We start from the raw sequence: 19897 nt of genomic DNA on the forward strand, positions 1-19897 counted from the left end.
CGGTTTCCGGTTTCCGGTTTCTGGCTCTGCAGATGCTGAGGTGGCGGTTGGAACCTGTGGCCTGAATGAGCAGTTTTGGAGAAAGATACATTGAATTTTGCATGTTGACAAAGGCAGCGAGGTACCTGAATGAGCCTCTGAGAGTGACACCTATTCTTTCGCTTTTTCGAATATATATATATAAAACATTTTGCCGTTGCGGACACAAATACATGCACATCCGTTAAGTCCCAAAGCTTCCATTCCGTCTTCTTCTTTCTCCTTTTTGCCCTACTGGTTGGGGTTTCAAATGCTCTTGAGCCTTCTTGTTGCGATAATAATTAATCTTCTTTTTGGTTTGAGTTGTGGGTTTTGCACGAAGACGTGGTCTGGATTTGGATTATTCTTGTGGATTATTAGTCTTTGCTCATGCCGACCCTCGTCAACTGCCGTGGTAAGCTTTTCTGGGTGTTTGCTGGTTTTTTCTTTGTTTCTTTTGTTTATTTTCTGGTGGATGATTGATTCTTGGTGGATTTGGCTTGGTGGGTATTCTTTATTTTTGTTTGATTTTAATGGGTTAGTGCTGGTTCCTAGTCTGGTTTTGCCTATTTGTATTGATCTGCGTGCTCTTAGCTTGAGATCCTGAGTGTATTTTCGATAAGAATCATTGGGATTGTCACTGATCTGTAGATAATATGGTTTGGATGAGTAATTGCAAATTTTTTGAAGCACAAAATACTTGTTGATTTATTGTGTTAGTGTTATGCTATTCATCCTTGGGGGTCTCTCTCTCTCTCTCTCTCTCTCTCTCTCTGTGGGAGTCGTTCCCCTATGGGAACACCAAGTACGAGGTTTTTAGGTACAGCAAGATGGACTTGTTTTAAGAAAACGTTTATGGTACATTACGCTTAGATTCAATGATAGATCCTTATTCAATTCTCTTTGGAAAATATACCCCCCCGGGATATCATAATATGCTTGGTGAAGCTTAGATCTTCTTTAGTAATAGCATAATAGAAACCGTTTTGAGATTTAGCTAGTTTTAAACAATTTTGTGTGCTTGAGCCAAAAAAGAATAAAAAACAAACAAGCAAATTTGTGTGGACAGTTTTAGCTGATATTAGTTTTTGCCACTGGGTTTTCAGGCGATGATGAATTCTATCCTGGCGGTTCTTTTTACTCGAATCCTGTGGATTTGGGTCGCTTGTTCTCAATTGGTTCCCATGTGGATGTGTACCGACCTCCTTGCAAGCGGGCTCGGATCAGTGCCCCATTTGTCTTTGGGGGAAATGAGTTTGAGGAGGACAAGAAACCATCCATTGACGTTCTTCCTGAGGAATGCCTTTTTGAGATATTCAGACGCGTCCCTGAAGGCAAAGAGAGGAGCTCCTGTGCTTGTGTCTCCAAGCGTTGGCTTATGCTTCTGAGCAGTATCCGTAAGGCTGATGACATTCACAAGGAGGTGCCGGTTTCTGATAATGTTGATATGGTCACCGGTAATGAAGATCAGGATTTGGAAAGTGATGGATACCTTACGAGGTGTTTGGAAGGGAAGAAAGCTACCGATGTTAGACTTGCTGCAATTGCAGTTGGAACCAGAGGCCGTGGGGGACTGGGAAAGCTGTCGATCCGAGGAAGCAACTCTCTTCGTGGGGTCACCACCCTTGGCCTCTCAGCTGTAGCCCGCTGTTGCCCATCTCTCAAGGCTCTTTCCTTGTGGAATATTTCTTCTGTTGGGGATGATGGCCTATCTGAGATAGCAAAAGGATGCCATTTGTTGGAGAAGCTTGACTTTTGTGAGTGTCCCTCGATTTCTAACAAGGGCTTGAGTGCAATTGCCAAGAACTGTCCTAATTTGATTTCATTGAATATTGAATCATGTTCAAAAATTGGGAACGAAGGCTTGCAAGCTATTGGAAGGTTTTGCCCCAAGCTGCAGTCTATCTCTTTGAAAGATTGCCCCCTTGTTAGCGATCATGGAGTATCAAGTCTATTGTCATCAGCTCCTCTGCTGTCAAAGGTAAAGCTTCAGACCTTGAACATCTCCGACTTCTCCCTTGCCGTGCTTGGGCACTATGGAAAAGACATTACAAATCTAGTCCTTAGTGGTCTTCAAAATGTTAGTGAGAAGGGTTTTTGGGTCATGGGTATTGCTCAGGGTCTGCAAAAACTGGTGTCAATGACAGTCACTTCTTGTCGGGGTATAACAGATGTGGGTCTTGAAGCCATTGGCAAGGGATGCATCAACCTGAAGCAGATATGCCTTCGCAAGTGCTGCTTTGTGTCCAACGATGGACTGGTAGCTTTTGCCAAAGCGGCAGGATCACTAGAGAGCCTGCAGCTGGAAGAGTGTAACAGGGTTACCCAATTAGGGATTATTGGTGCCATCTCAAACTTTGGAACAAAGTTGAAGTCTCTTACCCTAGTGAAGTGCATGGGAATCAGGGATATGACTTTGGGATTTCCTTTGCCCTCTCCCTGCATCTCTCTTCGATCCTTGTCCATACGAAACTGCCCCGGATTTGGTACTGCTAGCCTGGCTATGGTGGGTAAGCTATGCCCTCAGATTCAGTATCTAGACCTGACTGGGCTCTATGGAATAACCGATGCTGGGCTTCTCCCTGTTCTAGAGAGCGCTGAGGCAGGACTTGTCAAGGTAATACTTAGCGGCTGCTTGAATTTGACAGATGAAGTAATTTTGGCCTTGACTAGGCTACATGGCGGGACCCTGGAACTCCTGAATCTTGAGGGATGCAGGAAGATTACTGATGCTAGCTTGGTGTCAGTCGCAGACAATTGCTTGGTACTCAATGATCTAGATGTGTCAAAGTGTGGAATCACAGATTCTGGCATCAAAATACTTTCCTGTGCTGAGCAGCTCAATTTGCAGGTCCTCTCTTTGTCGGGTTGTTCTGAAGTATCAAACAAGAGCTTGCCTTACCTGGAGAAATTGGGTAAGACACTGGTGGGGCTGAATCTCCAGCACTGCAACTCAATCAGCTGTAGCACAGTCGAGCTGCTCGTGGAGAGCTTGTGGAGATGTGATATCCTTTCCTAACCAGGGATGGACATTAACTCTTATTTGATGGATCAAAGAGGCAGTTATAAAGATGTTGAACCAGATTAGGAAATCCAACAACTCTGTTTTGACTCGACAAATAGTAGATGCATAAGGCTCGTACTCTCAACTCACACGGGTAGCAGCAGTCAACATACGTTTTTAGCCTATCAGCAGTGAGGTGCCGGTAGCTTAGTGGCTTGGTTGTTTTCCAGGGGAATGTGGCAGATCTTCTTCCATCCTTTTTTAGCAGGCTTTCTTGACATGGGAAAGCTTGTTTCAGCTATTTAGCTCCCCACTGATGTGGGGGGCTTCTTTTATGGCCATGTTTCCCGAGAATACAGTTACCAAGTCCCTGGTTTGAGGTCCTCACTTCCCGGTTTTGTTTTGCTGGATCTTCTATTCCCAGTGGTTTTTAGCTTCTTCACACGGTCTTTGATAGTGTTCAAGCTGTTTTTGTTTATTTCCAGTCTCACAGAGTCTGTTGTCAGATTCAGTCTTAAGTTAGTTACTCGTGTCTAGTGTTTGGTTGCTTTGTGCAGTTGTAAGCATGAAATGCCGCAGATTTATGGGCTGCAGTGGTGGTGGCAGAGGCCATTAGGTCTGCCATGACAACCTTGTTGGTTGTTTTTTGTAACTTTTCACACTGTTCTTGGTTTTGCAGGCTTCTCCTCCTTATGAATTGTATTCGGGCAACTACGTTAATTTGCATGAAATGGGGCTATCTGCCCTTCTTATTGATATTTACTTCTCTTTCGGGAAAGAAATGGCATTATGTGATATTTCATATTCGAAATTTGCACTCTTAAGCCTTGGCGTTGAGGGAAAGATTTAAGAATGGCATAGTAGCTAACTCAGCTGTGACAACTTTTAGAGAGAGCTTTTCCTAACCTCTTCCAAGTGAGAGGCTACTCCCCCCTATATTTTAGAGAGGGAGAGATTTGAGATTTTCCCTGTATTTAGGAAAATAAGATGTTATAAGAAAGTTGCTGTGACTGCCCTAATAAAAATTATGCATCTAAAAATCTTTTCGGAGAGTAGGGCTATCATCTATTTGGCCCATTTTCTACGACTCAGTAAGTAAACAACAATTCAAATCGGTGTTGAGGTGAGGTGAGCTCAATTTAAAACGTAGTTGAAATAACATTGTTTTCTTTTTGCAACATAAATCAAACACTTTCTCATTAAAACACATCATCATACTATGTATAACTCTTTCTTTTTGAAATTATTTACTCTAGTATGCCTGACATAAACTCTTTAACGTGGTATGTTCAAAATATGTACTTTCTCTTTGAAACTTGGTAACTATGTGAAAAATGCTATGCAGACTCCAAATACCAATTAATGCGGAATTAACAAATAAGAGGAAACATGTAATCAATCACCAAAATATGTAAAATAGTAAATCAAGCAGACAGATATTTTGGTGACGAAGATGAAACTTTTTAGAAACCGTTCTAAAAGTAAAACCTCTCCGAGGTAGTCAAACCCAAGAAATCACTATAAGAAAATTATCCAGAAATTATAGACACGGGGACGCTTACAACCCTTTGTAAGACCTTGGCTCTATAAGATCGACAAGCCTATAAGCCTACAACTCGTCTCCTTGCTCACAATCTTCTTCACACGTGATTCTTCTTTACTGAACCATTCTGATAGACTTCTCAATGAAGCGTACAAATCAAACTAACAAATACTCTAAGAGAGACGATTTACCTCACAACATAAACTTTTTCTTAGCACAGCCTCTGATGAACTATAGGGTAGAAAATTCGTACCTATGCAGATCTGTAGAGATCTATATATAAAGCCTAAGGACCCATAATCTAGGTAGAACTCAAATACATTGTAAAATAGACCTAAAACCTACGGGCCGTCCGGACGGTAAATGAGCTCGTCCGAACAGGGCTTGAATAACACGAGAAAACTAAGTTCTCGTACACTGCTGTCCGGATGAGGAGGGTGCTCGTCCGAACGGGCTCTAGGGCAAACTCGGGTAAACATCGCTAACTTGCTTTCTTGGCGCGGTGCATCCGGAAGGCTTGCAAACAAGGCTCTCGGGTTTTCATGTTCATCAATCTCATTAGGACAGCTTGCAGAGGAAGGTGCAGATGAGGCTCTTGAGAAAAATAACCACTTTGTAGCACTGATGTTCTGCTGGACGGCTATGTGTCCCGTCCAAACGCCCAAGAACTTTTGGCACTTTGATCACCATTTTGCTTACCGAATTTAGCCAACACATAAGAACTAACAAACTTCCCCTTTAACAATTTGATGACAAAATCAATAGGCATCATCTCCCCAATATTTTTACTCCCCCTTTTTGTCACAAATTGACAAAAGGTCTCATGTTTCCTGAAACACACACAAAACTCATCAAAACATATGGGGAGCATGAATGTTTAAGGATATCACCAAATAAAAAATACGCATGATCAAAATTTGAAAAATGTATGAAGTATAGAATGCAGTATCATGAAGAACAAAACTCCCCCTCAATGTATGACTCATTATCAATGAGGAAAAAATTTTTAAGAACAGGAGTATTCATAAGAAAAGTATATCTAATAAATGATTAGAAATTGCAGATTAGGATAAACTCTTGTTGAATGTGCCAAATATACCCAAAGCATGTAAGAGTATCAAAAGATGAATAAAAAAAATTATTGTTGCAACTCATGTCATACCATTATGTATCATCATTATTCATGCTATATATGTTGTGTGTGATAAGCTACAATCAAGAGCCAAGCAATGGACAAACATATATTGACAAAGAAAGTACATTAAAACTTCCAAATCATATGAAAGAAATTCATAACTTATTAGGTTAGAAGTCAAACCTTACTATGATTTGGACGAGCCAAAGCACAAAAAACTTCCAAAATTAAAATTACGAGCCAAACTTCCAAATTGCACCCTCATCCAATATTCTCCCCCTTAATCTTATCACAAAGCTCAAAGCTACATTCGGAATTTTAATTTTGGACGAGTCAAAGCACAAAAATTGACACAGTGAAAATTTCTTTTTTTGAATATTTTGGCATTTTGCACATTTCACTTTAAATTTTCTTTTTGAGGACGTGTCTTTCATAATATTGACGTACAAGACATAACGGTTTGATCTGTAATTTATAGGTTCTAAGTTCAATCAAGATTTGGTCAATTTTAACCCAAAGAAAATCCATCCTATGCATGTGGTTTGTTCGACACAACAAATTTGTCATGGATTGACGTTCATTCTTGAAGCTTAAGTGTATAGAGATAGCATAAATAAAATGTACCACAATAACACATACTTGAATGGATCAATGACAGTTCATTATAACGATAATCAACTCAAGCAAGATAAGTGTATTCCATAAGTAAATAAATTAAGAGGATTTCCAATTAAACAATTAAAGAGCATTTAAAACATATATCCATATTAACTTTTCAAACATCTTTGCAACAACAATACCTTTCTAAAAAATTTATTAACACAAATAAAACACAAAGAAGGGCAGCAAAGAAAAACAACATGTTTGAATTGAGATTACAACAGGCAATACATAAAGGTCATTTAGCATTAAACTTTCATCACAACTTATAGGTTCCACTATAAAATAATGATTTTGTTTAATAACTACTTATAGGTCTTCAAAAGATATTATACATTCATGAACATTAGCATGTAGACAAAAATCTTGGTGGTCAGCACACAACATCTGATCTATAAGCCTTTCAAAGATCATGACATATGAATTTCTCGAAAAGTCCTTTATGAATTTTCCTCAAAACAAGAATCTCAAAACAACCATGTATACATTCTTCATACAAAAAGTGTAACAACCAAAAAATGCAATGCATAAACACGAAAGCAAAAAAAAAAAAAAAAAAAACAATGCAAGAAAAACAACATGCTCTAGGATATTCAAAAATATGCAAAACAACCAATCCTATGCATGTTATTGACTCTCCTAAATTAAAGTGAGATCACTACCACTCCTCCTCAATGGGTAAATGGTATAATCCTTCCTAACCCACTCTTTAACAATCTTAGGACCTGATTTATAACGCACATGGGGTCTCAAATTAAAACAATTTGGTCGAATATGACCAACTTTGCCACAATGATGACAGGTGGGAACAAACTTTTGAGAATGTTGTCTTTTAGGAGGAAGAATATATTTAGACTTTGATCTAGGCAAACACGACTCTACATCACATTTTTCTTTCTTAGGAGAAACCGAGTTTTTCCAAAGTCTTTGGGATTTAAACTGAAAACAGTTTGGTTTGATGTGACCAATAATCCCACAATGGTAGCATGTAGGAACAAACTTAGCTTGAGTTTGTTTCTTAGAAGAAGTCTTGGATTTGGGGTTCACACAATTATTCAAATAAGAAGTTTTGCCCTTATCTAAACAGACTATATTAGCTTTGACTTCTTTAATATTCACAGGCTTAATAGAGAAGGTCTTTCTTTCATATTTAGAAGCATGTGAAGTATAGCTACCACTATTATCAACAATCATACTATGCTTGTTATCAACATAGAAAAAACTTTTCAGATTATCACTAGAGAATTTTTGTGAGAATTCTTTAGAATCTTTCAGATCATTATCAAGTGATATATTCTTTTCATCAAGCATAGAAATCTCATAATTTAAAGAATCAATCAAGACATGTGATTTAGACAATTTGGTCATTAAGGATTCTTTTTCCTATTCTAGATCTTTAAAATTCTTACAAATCTTTTTATACTTGTAGGACAATTGTCTATACTTATCAGAGATAATCTTGTACACATTTTTAAGTTCATCAAAACCATAAGAGTCACTGATAAAAAACTAAGACGTATTCATAGTAAAAAGGAGTCAAGGATCTCACTCAGGAATTTAATCCTTCACGGAGTGAACCCGCTCTGATACCAATTAAAAAACGCTATGCAAACTCCAAATACCAATTAATGCGGAATTAACAAATAAGAGGCAACAAGCAATCAATCATCAAAATATGTAAAGCAGAAAATCAAGCAGGCACAAATATTTTGGTGACGAAGAGGAAACCTTTTAGAAACCGTTTTAAAAGTAAAATCTCTCCAGGGCAGCCAAATCCAGGAAATCACTATAAGAAAATTATCCAGAGATTACAGACATGGGACACTTATAACCCTTTGCAAAACATTGGCTCTGTAAGATTGACAAGCCTACAACTTGTTTCCTTGCTCACAATCTTTTTCACACGTAATTCTCCTTTATCAGACTCTTCCGATAGACTTCTAAACATCGCTAACTTGCTTTCTTGGCTCGGCACGTCCAGACGGCTTGTAGACGAGCTTGCAGACAAGGCTCTCGGGTTTTCATGTTCATCAATCTCGTCCGGACGGCTTGCAGACGAGGCTCTCAGAAAAAATAACCACTTTGCGGCACTAATGTTCGTCCGGATGGCTATGTGTCCTGTCCGGACACCCAAGAACTTTTTGCACTTTGATCACCATTTTTCTTACCAAATTTAGCCAACACACAAGATCTAACACTATGTACTATGTTGGGCATCAAATAATCTTTCTATTAAGCTCTGTAAATTTGTAGTATGCTATGCATAAAATACTCTTTCTTTGTACAACTTTTTGCTCTTTACTCTTTAATGTTAATTTTTACTATTTCTTATAAAATATTCTGAAGTGCACACCTTTATATGACTGTTCTTCGTTATGCCCACACCTTCACGTGATCGTGCTTTGGTATGGTTGTTGTGGGATTAATTTCTACTATTCTTTTTCTCAATACTTTCAGAAGTTTTTTATACTGTGTATTTTCTTTTTCCTTGTACTATGATCAAATTTGTCATTTACTTTTTCTCTTACCTCAAACAGCCACATAGAGTTCTACAACAACTCAACTACTTTAAATATTTTTGGAGATTTTGTGTCAACCACTATATGAGCATCAAAGTGTGGAACATCATTATCGCTCAACTACCAATTGTAATCTCTCAACTAACATAAACATGGACCATCAATAGCAAAGTGAATATAGAAAACCCTATAAAATGGACGCAACACATCAAGTGAAGGGGTCGAGCCATCTCCCCAATATTCAAGCTCATTACTTTATTCTCACTCTAGACAAATATATTAACTTAAGCATCGAAGTATCTCCAGCCAAAACCAATGACCTTTTAACGCTCATATTATTTTGCAGATAACTCATCGCCGATCAGGCTGTACCAAAAACTGAACACATGTTAATAAGCTGAGTAATATATGCCATAAAATCCATCATATACTATAGGGCTCATATTACTTCAATAGTTCAATGTATAACTCATAAACTTATCATTTCAATGTGTAAGCCATAAATTCACATTTTCAATACTTGAAATAGTAAAAAATAGCATTTTTATATGTTAAAAGTGTGCTTGTTCGCGTAACATTCGACTCCAACAAATTATTTCATCACTAGTCGAGATTTTAACCATTAAAAATGAGTGAATGTATATTTTCTCTTTTAATTATTTATGGAGGAAAAAATTCATATCCTTTATGGTACAAAGTGTCACAACCAGTAACATGCTGTCACTGGTGAACTGATTACTCAATAAATCAAGCTGCTTGGGAAGAGACATCTCAGTGTGGAATCTTGTACTTCTTGGTTGGCTTAAAAAAACAGAAGAAAGTACTTCTTGGTTGAATTTCCTGGGTACGGAATCTTGTGCCCATTGATCAGAAAATACCTTCCAATAATGAAGAACGAGGAAAAAAAAAAAAAAAAAGCTATAATTTTATGTGTTTGGCTGGAATGAGGTCAGTATATCTCAACACAAATTTTAACATGCCGTAAAATTCATTACCATGGACAGAAAATGCAACCCAAGATTGAAATAAGGGCCAATATATCTGGACATCAATTTTTAATATCCCCATCACCAACGACTAAAAGAACAAGATACAGAGTCTATTTCCAATGAGAACAGAAATTATGTGGCTTGAGCTGAAAAGTTTCTATAATGTGATGAAATGAATTATTTCTTTTTTGAAGGGATGTTAAATCGTCTCTTTATTATAAAAATACATCATTCTAATTTGATTATAAAAATAATCCAACCATCCTAAAATAACATAACACTGGTTCTTAGCCCATATTGTCTTCATCCCTTTTCTGTCATTTTGTATCTCTTCATACATGTCAACACATACTTGACCATCTTTGCTAGCATCGTCTTTTGCATAGACAATGCAAAGTTCCTCATATTGTGGAAAAACTTTGTTTCTAAAAGCAGCTTCCCCTTTATTACTCTACAAGACCATCAAATAAGATAATATCCAATTAATAGATTATACCAATAATAATATAAATGTAGAACATGTAATATGTTAAAATTTTACCTGCACATATACTTTCCACACAACATCTTCAGCAACAACACATTTTCTCATGTTGTCCCACCCAAATTTGCTTGTGTTACAGCCACACAACATTGTACGGACTACTTGGAGATCATTAACAAAAGTCTTCAATGTTTATTTTATATGTGGTTTTGCTTTTATCCCAACATTTAGTAATGTTCTTGAGAGCTTCCCCTTCAAGATTTTAAGATAGCGAGGTTGAAGCTTTATTCTACTGTTTATCGCTTCCTTCATTGTAATGCTATACCAAAAACATGAACAAGTTTGATATCTTCTTCAGAAGTCCATTTTCATCTACTAGGTTTATCTTATAAAGGTACCCTCAGTACCCTAATATATGGTATGTTTAGTGCACCTAACAATTCTATTGATATAAAAACAAAATATAAGTTAGTAATCCTATAATTGTATGAATAAAACTTAGGAAAAAGTGCATTATAATACACCTTAAACCATTTCCAACTTTCATCTATAGAGTTTTTTGTAACTGGCTCTGGTTTCTTAAGAAACTATACTAGTAACCATATAATCACATGTAACATCTATGAAATGTTCACGGAAGCAAAAACAAACCTACATCTTTGAAATGTCTACTGATTGTTTCTCCTGAGTGCCTAAATTGGTGTTTTATGACTATTATTTATGTGATGAGCTAGGATATGAAAACGCATTGCAACTTTCTAGTCTACTAGCATGTGTTTTGTGGCTTTTAATCCACCTCTTGCTTCAAGAATATTACATAAATTGTTGAATAATTTTTTTTGTTCATTCAATGATGCTCAATGCAAGTTTTGCCACTCTCATAGATTAAATGATAAAGATCCCCTTGCCTTGAATTAAAATCATTAAATTATGTAGCTCTCAACAATTTATTTCAAATACCGTATTCTACCATAAAGCATCATAATTGAATACTCATACAGCAACATATAAAATATCCAACCAAAACATCAACACTGAAGCTAACTCTCGCCTTTATAACGTTCCTTGTGCCCAAACTTGATTGAGTCATAACTATAAACACATGTCTACGAGTGATATATTGAAGTCCCCTTGTGGTAGTGATAAAGAGGAAGAGGGAACATTCATGCATAGTTTTGTCACTACGTGGGTTCAATTTCAACCAGATAATTTGCTCAATCTAGTTTTGGATGTGGGGATGACACTTGCTTATGTCTATGAGTTTTGAGATGTTGTTAGAAATTCTAATATACTTAAAAGGAAGGACTTAAATTTTAAGAAAAATGACAAAACTAGAGTTGTGATAATATGAAAAGAAGATTAGTGTTGTTACAGGATTTATGGGAGGCAGTTAAAAGATGACAGGTCCTTCATGTTAATCTTAATAAGACCCAAACATACATGCACAAGGAAGTACAAGAATCATGTGATAAATTCAAAGTGGATTGCTGATAAGTGCATAGAACAATTTAGAAGTCAACTAAACATTCATGAAGGGGACTCCAACCAGGTATGCTCTCTGGGATCTTTCTCTAAGCATACAATACTTCATAAACACCTAGAAAAGAACATCGATGACTTAAGCATTAGAGCTATCCCCCGAGGCCTCACACTATCAAGCACTTTTACTCTCTTCTCTTTGTTTTGTAGGTTGTCGTCATTCAGTGTCCACCAGGCTGGAAAATTGTACCATCAATGTGGTGTCGTCTATGAGAACATTTCCTACTACGAGACTAAATCAACCATAGTGACCATGCAATCCAGAAACAACCAGCACAACGAGAGACCCCTCCAACAAATTAACTTTGTTAGGTTTTAGTTTAGCCTTATTCAATGCAAATGTTTGTATTCGTTCTTGAGTTGTTTTTAAAACCTTGATGTGAGTTTGCAAGCTATTTTGTGCAAAAGGAGTTTTCTGTTACAAGGACATCAGAACAGATTAGTAGCTGGACTTACATAATGGCTCTCAACCAACCCCGTTCGATGGCACGTCAGAACGGGCAAGTAACGAGACTTACAAAATAGCTCTCAGCCAACCCCGTTGAATGGTACGTTAGAACGGGCAAGTAACGGGACTTACAGAATGACTCTTGGCCAACCCCGTTGGATGGCACGTCAGAACAAGCAAGTGACAAGATGTCAAGTTTGCTCTTGGCCTACCTCGTTGGAAGGCACATCATAATGCAGTCGTGATGGTACTTCTGATTTTGCTCTCCGCCTACCCTGTTGGATGAGACATTAGGCCGTGAACATGACGGGAATGCGAAGATTTTACTCTCAACATTATGACGCGATTCATTTCCTGTTAAGAATGTGAATAATTTCAGATCTTCATACCTACTTTCCTTTGTTATTTTTGTCTTAACAATTCCTGAATCCCGTTAAGACGTGATGACTGAAAAATTCACTTGTATAAGTTATGTTTCCAGTCATTGTTCACCTTGTGAGAGGGGGGGGGGGGGGGGGGGGGGGGGGGGGGGGGGTGTTCAAGTGGGCTTTGTGAAGTTTTCCCAACAAAAAACAATTCGACAATCATGCGTTCCGTAATTGTTGCTCTTAGTTACAGATTAAGAACTACTACTCATCCAACGCACCCACAAGCCAACGGCTAAGCCAAAGCGACCAACAAGACCATCTTCAAAATGCTCAAAGCTGGACTCGACCAAGCCAAGGGACTATGGGCCAACAAGCTCCTGGGAGTGCTCTGAGCTTACAGGACGACGGTGCGTACGCCAACAAGAGAAACCCCTTTGCTTTGGCCTCTGGGAGTGAGGCAATGATGCCTATGGAAATTGGACGCTCTAGCCTTCATGCCAGCAATTATGATGCTGATACGAATGAAGATCTAGAGCAGCCATGCAAATTGCAGTATACTAGAGGGTGATGGCCAAGTGCTACAAGCAGAAAGCCAAGCATCGAAGCTTCTGAGAAGAAGACCTTGTCCTTTGGAAAACATTCCTAGCCACAAGAAACCCAACAGAAGGATTCGACTCCCCATGGGAAGGCCCATATTGAGTGATCGAGTCCAAGCAACCGAGAACATATCACCTCAAAACGATGGAGGGCAAACGATTACCACATTTGTGGAACGCGGAACACCTACGCCATTACTACTAGTAAAGTCATTCCAAGCGAAAGACACCAAGTATGCTTCTCAGTTTCATAATGCAAGCGAGCAATTACTGATTTGAGCGTCAGAGGGTCCCTAGAGTCACCGGGGACTGCCATGCAAGAAAATAACGTTGGCCACGAGAAGGATGTGTAGAGAGAGACCACTGTCACTACCAGTAAAGTCATTCCAAGCGAAAGGCATTAGGTATGCTTTTCTCATTCATAATGCAAGCAAATAGTTATTGACTTGAGCGTCGAAGGGTCGTTGGAGTCATTGGAGACGGGCCTAAAGGAAGATAACATTGGCCAGAAGAAGGACGCGTCGACAGGGATGTCAAATGAACCAAAGATCCCGAATCCTTTAGGTATGTTTCCATTATTGCAAAATACTCAATGTAATGAGCAAACAACTAACTTGAGCGTCAAAGGACCTTGTAGGAACCTACCAAGAAGACGAAGGCAATACTAAAAGTAATTCAACTTCGCCTAGACCTCTATGACATCGCATCTTCAAAGGTGATAGCATAACTCCCGCTTGGGTCAGCAAGGGTAGTATCCCGTTGTGCATGCCCCTTGCTCAGCTACGTAAAACAGTGTCGGGCAAGCCCACTTATTGAATTCGCATCGCATCTTCAAAGGTGCCAGCATAACTCCCGCTTGGGTCGACAAGTGTAGTATCCCACCTAACACGAGTGGTTGCCCCTTGGTCGGCTACTTAAAACAATGCCATGCAAGCCCACGTACTAAATTCACTTCGTAACAAAGTTGTTGGCGTAACTCTTGCATGGGTTGGCAAGGGCAGTATCCCACTAGACACGAGTGGTTGTCCTTTGCTTGGCTACTTAAAAACAGTGTCGGGCAGGACCACCTACTGGATAAAAATCCTGCCGAGCACAATCAGTCATCTTTTGCATTTGTACTCAAAACAATGTAATTACCCATGCACTCCTCTTTCTCCCATAACCGATGTTCCCACTCCTATTTTTAAATGGTGTTTCATCACTCACTCTTATTGTAATAAATTTTGCTCAATCTTTACATATTACTCAGGCATCAAATGCGTTTTAACCACGACACATTTTGCCTCATGTTTATGAAGTTGTTTCGGCTTTAAAATAGGTCAAGTTTAACGCAAGGAAGAAGGCAAAGCAAAGAAAATGAAAAGTCATGTAATGCTATATTATTATTAAATAAGACATGAGTAGGGTCACAAAGATCAGGGTTGGGGGCACCACTGAGTCCCCTTTCAAAAGTAGGACACTCATTGCGGAACAACATTCAATCCTTCACCAATTCGAGCCTCATGCAAACATTAGGGGAGTAGTCCCTCCAGCTTAGCACAGCCATATTCATTTCGCCATAGTGACCGATGAAAAAAGACTTGCAGATCTTAAAGCCCTTCCTAAAGCCATGAAACCAACACTCATCCCGACCTTGGGGAACTAACCTCAGCCTTCGAACCCCGTTCTACACCCTGAAGGAATTGCAGGCGATCACACATCTCGTCTCGTAGGCGAGCCTCACTCTACGCCACTCATTCCTCTTTCTTCTTGTCAAAGCAAGTGGCGGAGCTAGCTACCTATGACTGTTTCGCCGCCTCCCGCAGTTGACAACTTGTCTTGAAGCAACCCCAACATCCTCTCAGTGATAGCCATACGTTCATAGACCCTTGCTGCTCTCCCTTAATCTCCACCCTCGTCAACTTTGACACTGCCTCCACCAAAAGAAAGGCCTCCAGGTCGCTAGTCAAACGAGCCACTTTCCGATGGATCTCGACATTTTCCACCTCCATGGCCTGCAGCCTCACTGATAAAGCACCACTGCTAGATCGCTGCAGACCACAACAGCCTCAAACGTAGCCCGCGCCAACACCTCACACAGGCAGCGTAAGGTCCATTGGTAATCTCCACTGTCCTACAAGACCTCGTGGTAGCAACTAGGCCAGAGCCTCAACAAAGTCTCTTAAAACAGGCAAATCACATTGGCCGCCATATGAGCCCCCCTGTACCTCCAGAAGAGCTGTCAAATCATAATTTTCACTAGTTAATGGGGTAGACAATACCTCAATTCGCTGGGGATGGCCAACCGCTTTTGGAGTAGGCTGTAGAGACCCGCAAAATAGGGGGAACTGCTCAGTTGATCTCATCAATTGGGACAAAGGGGCCCCCCCGTGACGGCTCCGCAGGTGAACCAAGTCACATAGGAGCACCCCTTGCACTCTCAACTCCGTCAGCTTGCTGCTCCTCGTCAGGCTAAGCTCCACCTGAGAACCTATAGGCAGCATAGGGAGCGACTCTACGAAACCTGCCCACCACAGGCACAAGAACTCAAGGTGTTTGCCAACAAATCTACACTAATCACCATCGGCAGCAAGGGATGGTCACCCATTGACTGCGATTTTGACAAGACCAAAGGTGCTCCTAAGCCTTTGGAAGTCGAAGAAGATGCCGCGAATGGTATGTCTAAGGGACAAATGATTCCTCCAAGTCCACCACGAGGATCTCAAGCCTGCCCGGCTACTACATCACCAAAGGACAAAGTTGCAACACTTCCTCTCGCGATTCCCCCCGCAGCCGCCATAGGCTCATCTTGGCGAACCCCTCGTTGGCCATATTCGTTGCCGGTATGGACCAGAACCCTCCGCGTTCTTGGCCTGCGTGGGGCAAGCGTCTATATCTATTTGCCAGGCACTCTCTCTCCTGTCGGACCACACCAATATCCTTTCGAAAGAACGCCTCCAGAAGCCTAACCTGGACCCCCTGATGTCGTCCTCGACACCTCCATAATCGGTGAGGTGGGGAAACAACGCTTGTGCCTCTCATCACTATTGTGGAATCGAGACACTAGGCACCTTCCCCAAGGCTGACTCCAAAAATAATGCGCTAACTATAGCCCTAGCGGCTTCCTCCTCCTTGGCCAAGCATTCCCTTTCAGAAAGGCCGCTTAGCCAACGGTACCCTAGCAACTTCTCCAAATGCTCCGCCCTAAGCAGCCAGTGACTCTAAACTACGGCACAAGAACTCGTGGTGTTTTCCGAAAAATTCACACTAATCACCATCAGCAGCAAGGGATGGTCACCCATTGACTACAATCTTGACTTGCCCAAGATTGCTCCTAAGCCTTTGGAGGTGGAAGAAGATCTCGCGAAAGGTGCATACGAGGGACAAATAATTCCTCTAAGTCCACCACAAGGATCTCAGGCTTGCCAGGCTGCTACATCCCCAGAGGATGTAGGTGCAACACCTTCACTCGCGATCGCCCCTGTAGCCACAATAGACTCATCTTAGCGAAGCCCTTGTTGGCCATATTAGTCGTCGGTATGGACTAGACCCCTACATGTCCTGGGTCTGTGTGGGGAGAGCGTCAATATTTGTTTGCCAGGCACTCTCTCTCCCGTCGGACCACTCCAATTTCCTTTCGAAAGAACAACACCTCCAGAAGCCTCCAGTGGACCACCTGATGCCATCCTCGGCACCTCCATTATTGGTAAGGTGGGCAAACAACCCTTGTGCCTCTCATCTCTGTGGTAAGATTGAGCTACCAGGGAACTCCCCTAAGATCGACTCCAGAAAAAATGCGCTAATTGTAGCCCTAGGAGCATCTTGCTCCTTGGCCAAGTGTTCCCTTGAAGAAAGGCCGCTTAGCCCACTGTACCTTAGCGACCTCTCCAAATGCTCCGCCCTAAGGAGCCAATGACTCTAAACCACGAGCACAAGAACTCGTGGAGTTTTTCGACAAAGCCACACTGATCACCAACTACAGCAAGGGACGGTCACCCATTTACTGCGATCTTGAAATGCCCAAGAGTGCTCCTAAGCCTTTGGAGGTTGAAGAAGATCGCGCGAAAGGTGCGTACAAGGGACAAATGATTCCTCCAAGTCCACCACGAGGATCTCAGGCTTACCAAGCTGCTGCATCACCAGAGGACGAAGCTGCAACACTTCCTCTCGCGATCCCCCCGCAGCGGCCATAATCTTGGCGAACGCCTTGTTGGCTAGATTCGTCGCCAGTATGGACCAGACCCCTCTGTGTCCTGAGCCTGTGTGGGGCGAGCGTTTATATCTGTTTGCCAGGCACTCTCTCTCCCGCCGGACCACTCCAATTTCCTTTCGAAAGAACAACCCCTCCAGAAGCCTCACGTGGACCCCCGATGCCATCCTCGAGACCTCCATGATTGGTGAGGTGGGAAACAACGATTGTACCTTTCATCTCTGAGGTGCGATCGAGCCACCAGGCAACTCCCCAAAGACTGACTCTAGAAAAAATGCACTAACTAGAGCCCTAACAACTTCCTACTCCATGGACGGGAATTCTCTTTCAAAAGGGCCACTTAGCGCACGGTACCCTAGCGACTTCAAATGCTCCGCCCTAAGAAGCTAGTGACTCTAAACCATGGGCACAAGAACTTATGGTGATTTTCAACAAATCCACACTGATCACCATCGGCAGCATGGGACGGTCACCCATTGACAGCGATCTTGACATGCCAAAGCGTGCTCCTAAGCCTTTGGAGGTCGAAGAAGATCCCGCAAAAGGTGCGTATGAGGGAAAAATGATTCTTCCAGGTCGACCACGAGGATCTCAAACTTGCCAGGCAGCTGCATCACCAGACGCAACACTTCCTCTCACAATCCCCCTCGCAACCGCCATAGGCTCATCTAGGCGAACCCCTCGTGGGGCAGATTCGTTGCCAGTATGGACCAAACCCCTTCGTGTCCTGGGCCTACGTGGGGTGAGCATCTCTATCTATTTGCCAGGCACACTCTCTCGTCGGACAACTCTAATTTCCTTCCGAAAGAACACCTCCAGAAGCCTCCTGTGGACCCCCTGATGCCATCCCCGACACCTCCACTATCGATAAGGGGGGCAAACAACGCTTGTGCCTCTCATCTCTACGGTGGGATTGAGCCACCAAGCAACTCCCCCAAGACTGACTCCAGAAAAAATGCACTAACTCGAGCCCTAGGAGCATCTTGCTCCTTGGCCAAGCATTCCCTTTAAGAAAGGCCGCTTAGCCCATAGTACCCTAGCGACTTCTCTAAATGCTCCTGCCTAACAAGCCAGTGACCCTAAACCACAGGCACAAGAACTGGTGGTGTGTTCGGACAAATCCATACTGATCACCATCGCCAGCAAGTGACGATCACCCATTTACTGCGATCTTGAAATGCCCAACATGTCGAAGAAGATCACGTGAAAGGTGCGTAAGAGGGACAGATGATTCCTCCAAGTCCACCACAAGGATCTCAGTCTTGCCAAGCTCCTGCATCACCAGAGGACGAAGCTGCAACATTTCCTCTCGTGAACCCCCCTGCAGCAGCCATAATCTTGGTGAACACCTTGTTGGCCAGATTCGTCGTCGGTATAGACCAGACCCCTCCATGTCCTAGGCCTGCTTGGGGCGAGCGTTTATATCTGTTTGCTAGGCACTCTCTCTTGCCGGACCACTCCAATTTCCTTTCGGAAGAACAACCCGTCAGAAGCCTTACGTGCACCCCCTAATGCCATTCTCAAGACCTCCCTTATCGATGAGGTAAGCAAACAACGATTGCACCTCTCGTCTCAGCGGTGGGATCAAGCCACCAGGCAACTCCCCAAAGACTTGACTCCAAAAAAAATGCGCTAAATGTAGCCCTAACAGCTTCTTGCTCCTTGGCCAAGCATTCCCTTTCAGAAAGACCGTTTTCGGGCTTTCATTCATTGAGTTTCTCTTCAATTGGTTAATGATATTGGCGTGCATGCTTTCTCTTGTGCATAAAACAGGTGGTTATTCCATTACATCAGTTGAGGGCAGTGAATCCATCAACAACCAAAGTCAAGCCAGGGGAAAAGTACATATAGGTTATCTCTGTCGACAACCATGAATTTTGGTTTCTGGGCTTTGTAAACTATGATAGTGCAGTGAAAAATCTTCTAGGAGCACTGCAGCCCCACAGCTTATGATGCACAAAGGCTGTTGACCATGCCAGTAGGAGCATCAAATCGCGAACAAGTTGATGTAGATAAAATATTTGCTCCGAATATCGGAAATCTGAGCAAAAATATGTATTTTGTATGCTTGTGGGTATTCCTTCTTGTTGGAACTCATTCTTTATGATCATATCTCTGCGACATATTTGGTGTGGTAATGGGTATAGTGAATCTGTTAAGTTGTTATAAGTTACATTTTTAAAAAAAAAAAAAAATTATTTCATACCTTATTTTAGAGTAATAAATTATTAAGTTTGTGGTGAAGGTTACTAAGATTGTAATATTACATTTTTTATTAAGTTTATTTCACATGTCCAACATTATTCATTTTTAATTATTATAGTTTTGTTTCTTGGGTGATTATTATGAACAATGTACGCACTTATTATTTCACTCACCCTTTGGCCTTCTAGTCAATCTGTTTG

The 19897-nt window shown here is 41.3% G+C and overlaps 1 protein-coding gene and 1 long non-coding RNA gene across 2 annotated transcripts in view; one reads left to right on the top strand and one right to left on the bottom strand.

Moving 5' to 3' along the window:
* Nucleotides 1-321: 321 nt before the first annotated feature.
* On the top strand, nt 322-3778 carry LOC132165483 (EIN3-binding F-box protein 1). The gene is made up of 2 exons (XM_059576069.2): nt 322-433; nt 1125-3778. Exons 1-2 carry the CDS (start codon nt 409-411, stop codon nt 3035-3037), a joined length of 1938 nt encoding a protein of 645 aa, XP_059432052.2. The 5' UTR covers nt 322-408; the 3' UTR covers nt 3038-3778.
* Nucleotides 3779-9956: 6178 nt separating this feature from the next.
* The window catches only part of LOC148583023 (uncharacterized), a 31781-nt gene continuing 21840 nt past the window's right edge, over nt 9957-19897 (bottom strand). Inside the window, exon 3 of the long non-coding RNA XR_015909505.1 lies at nt 9957-10319. This is a non-coding gene — a long non-coding RNA (uncharacterized LOC148583023). The remainder of the gene's footprint in view (nt 10320-19897) is intronic.

The sequence above is a fragment of the Corylus avellana genome, chromosome 11, assembly GCF_965113065.1.
Source record: "Corylus avellana chromosome 11, dhCorAvel1.hap1.2, whole genome shotgun sequence".
NCBI lineage: Eukaryota > Viridiplantae > Streptophyta > Magnoliopsida > Fagales > Betulaceae > Corylus > Corylus avellana.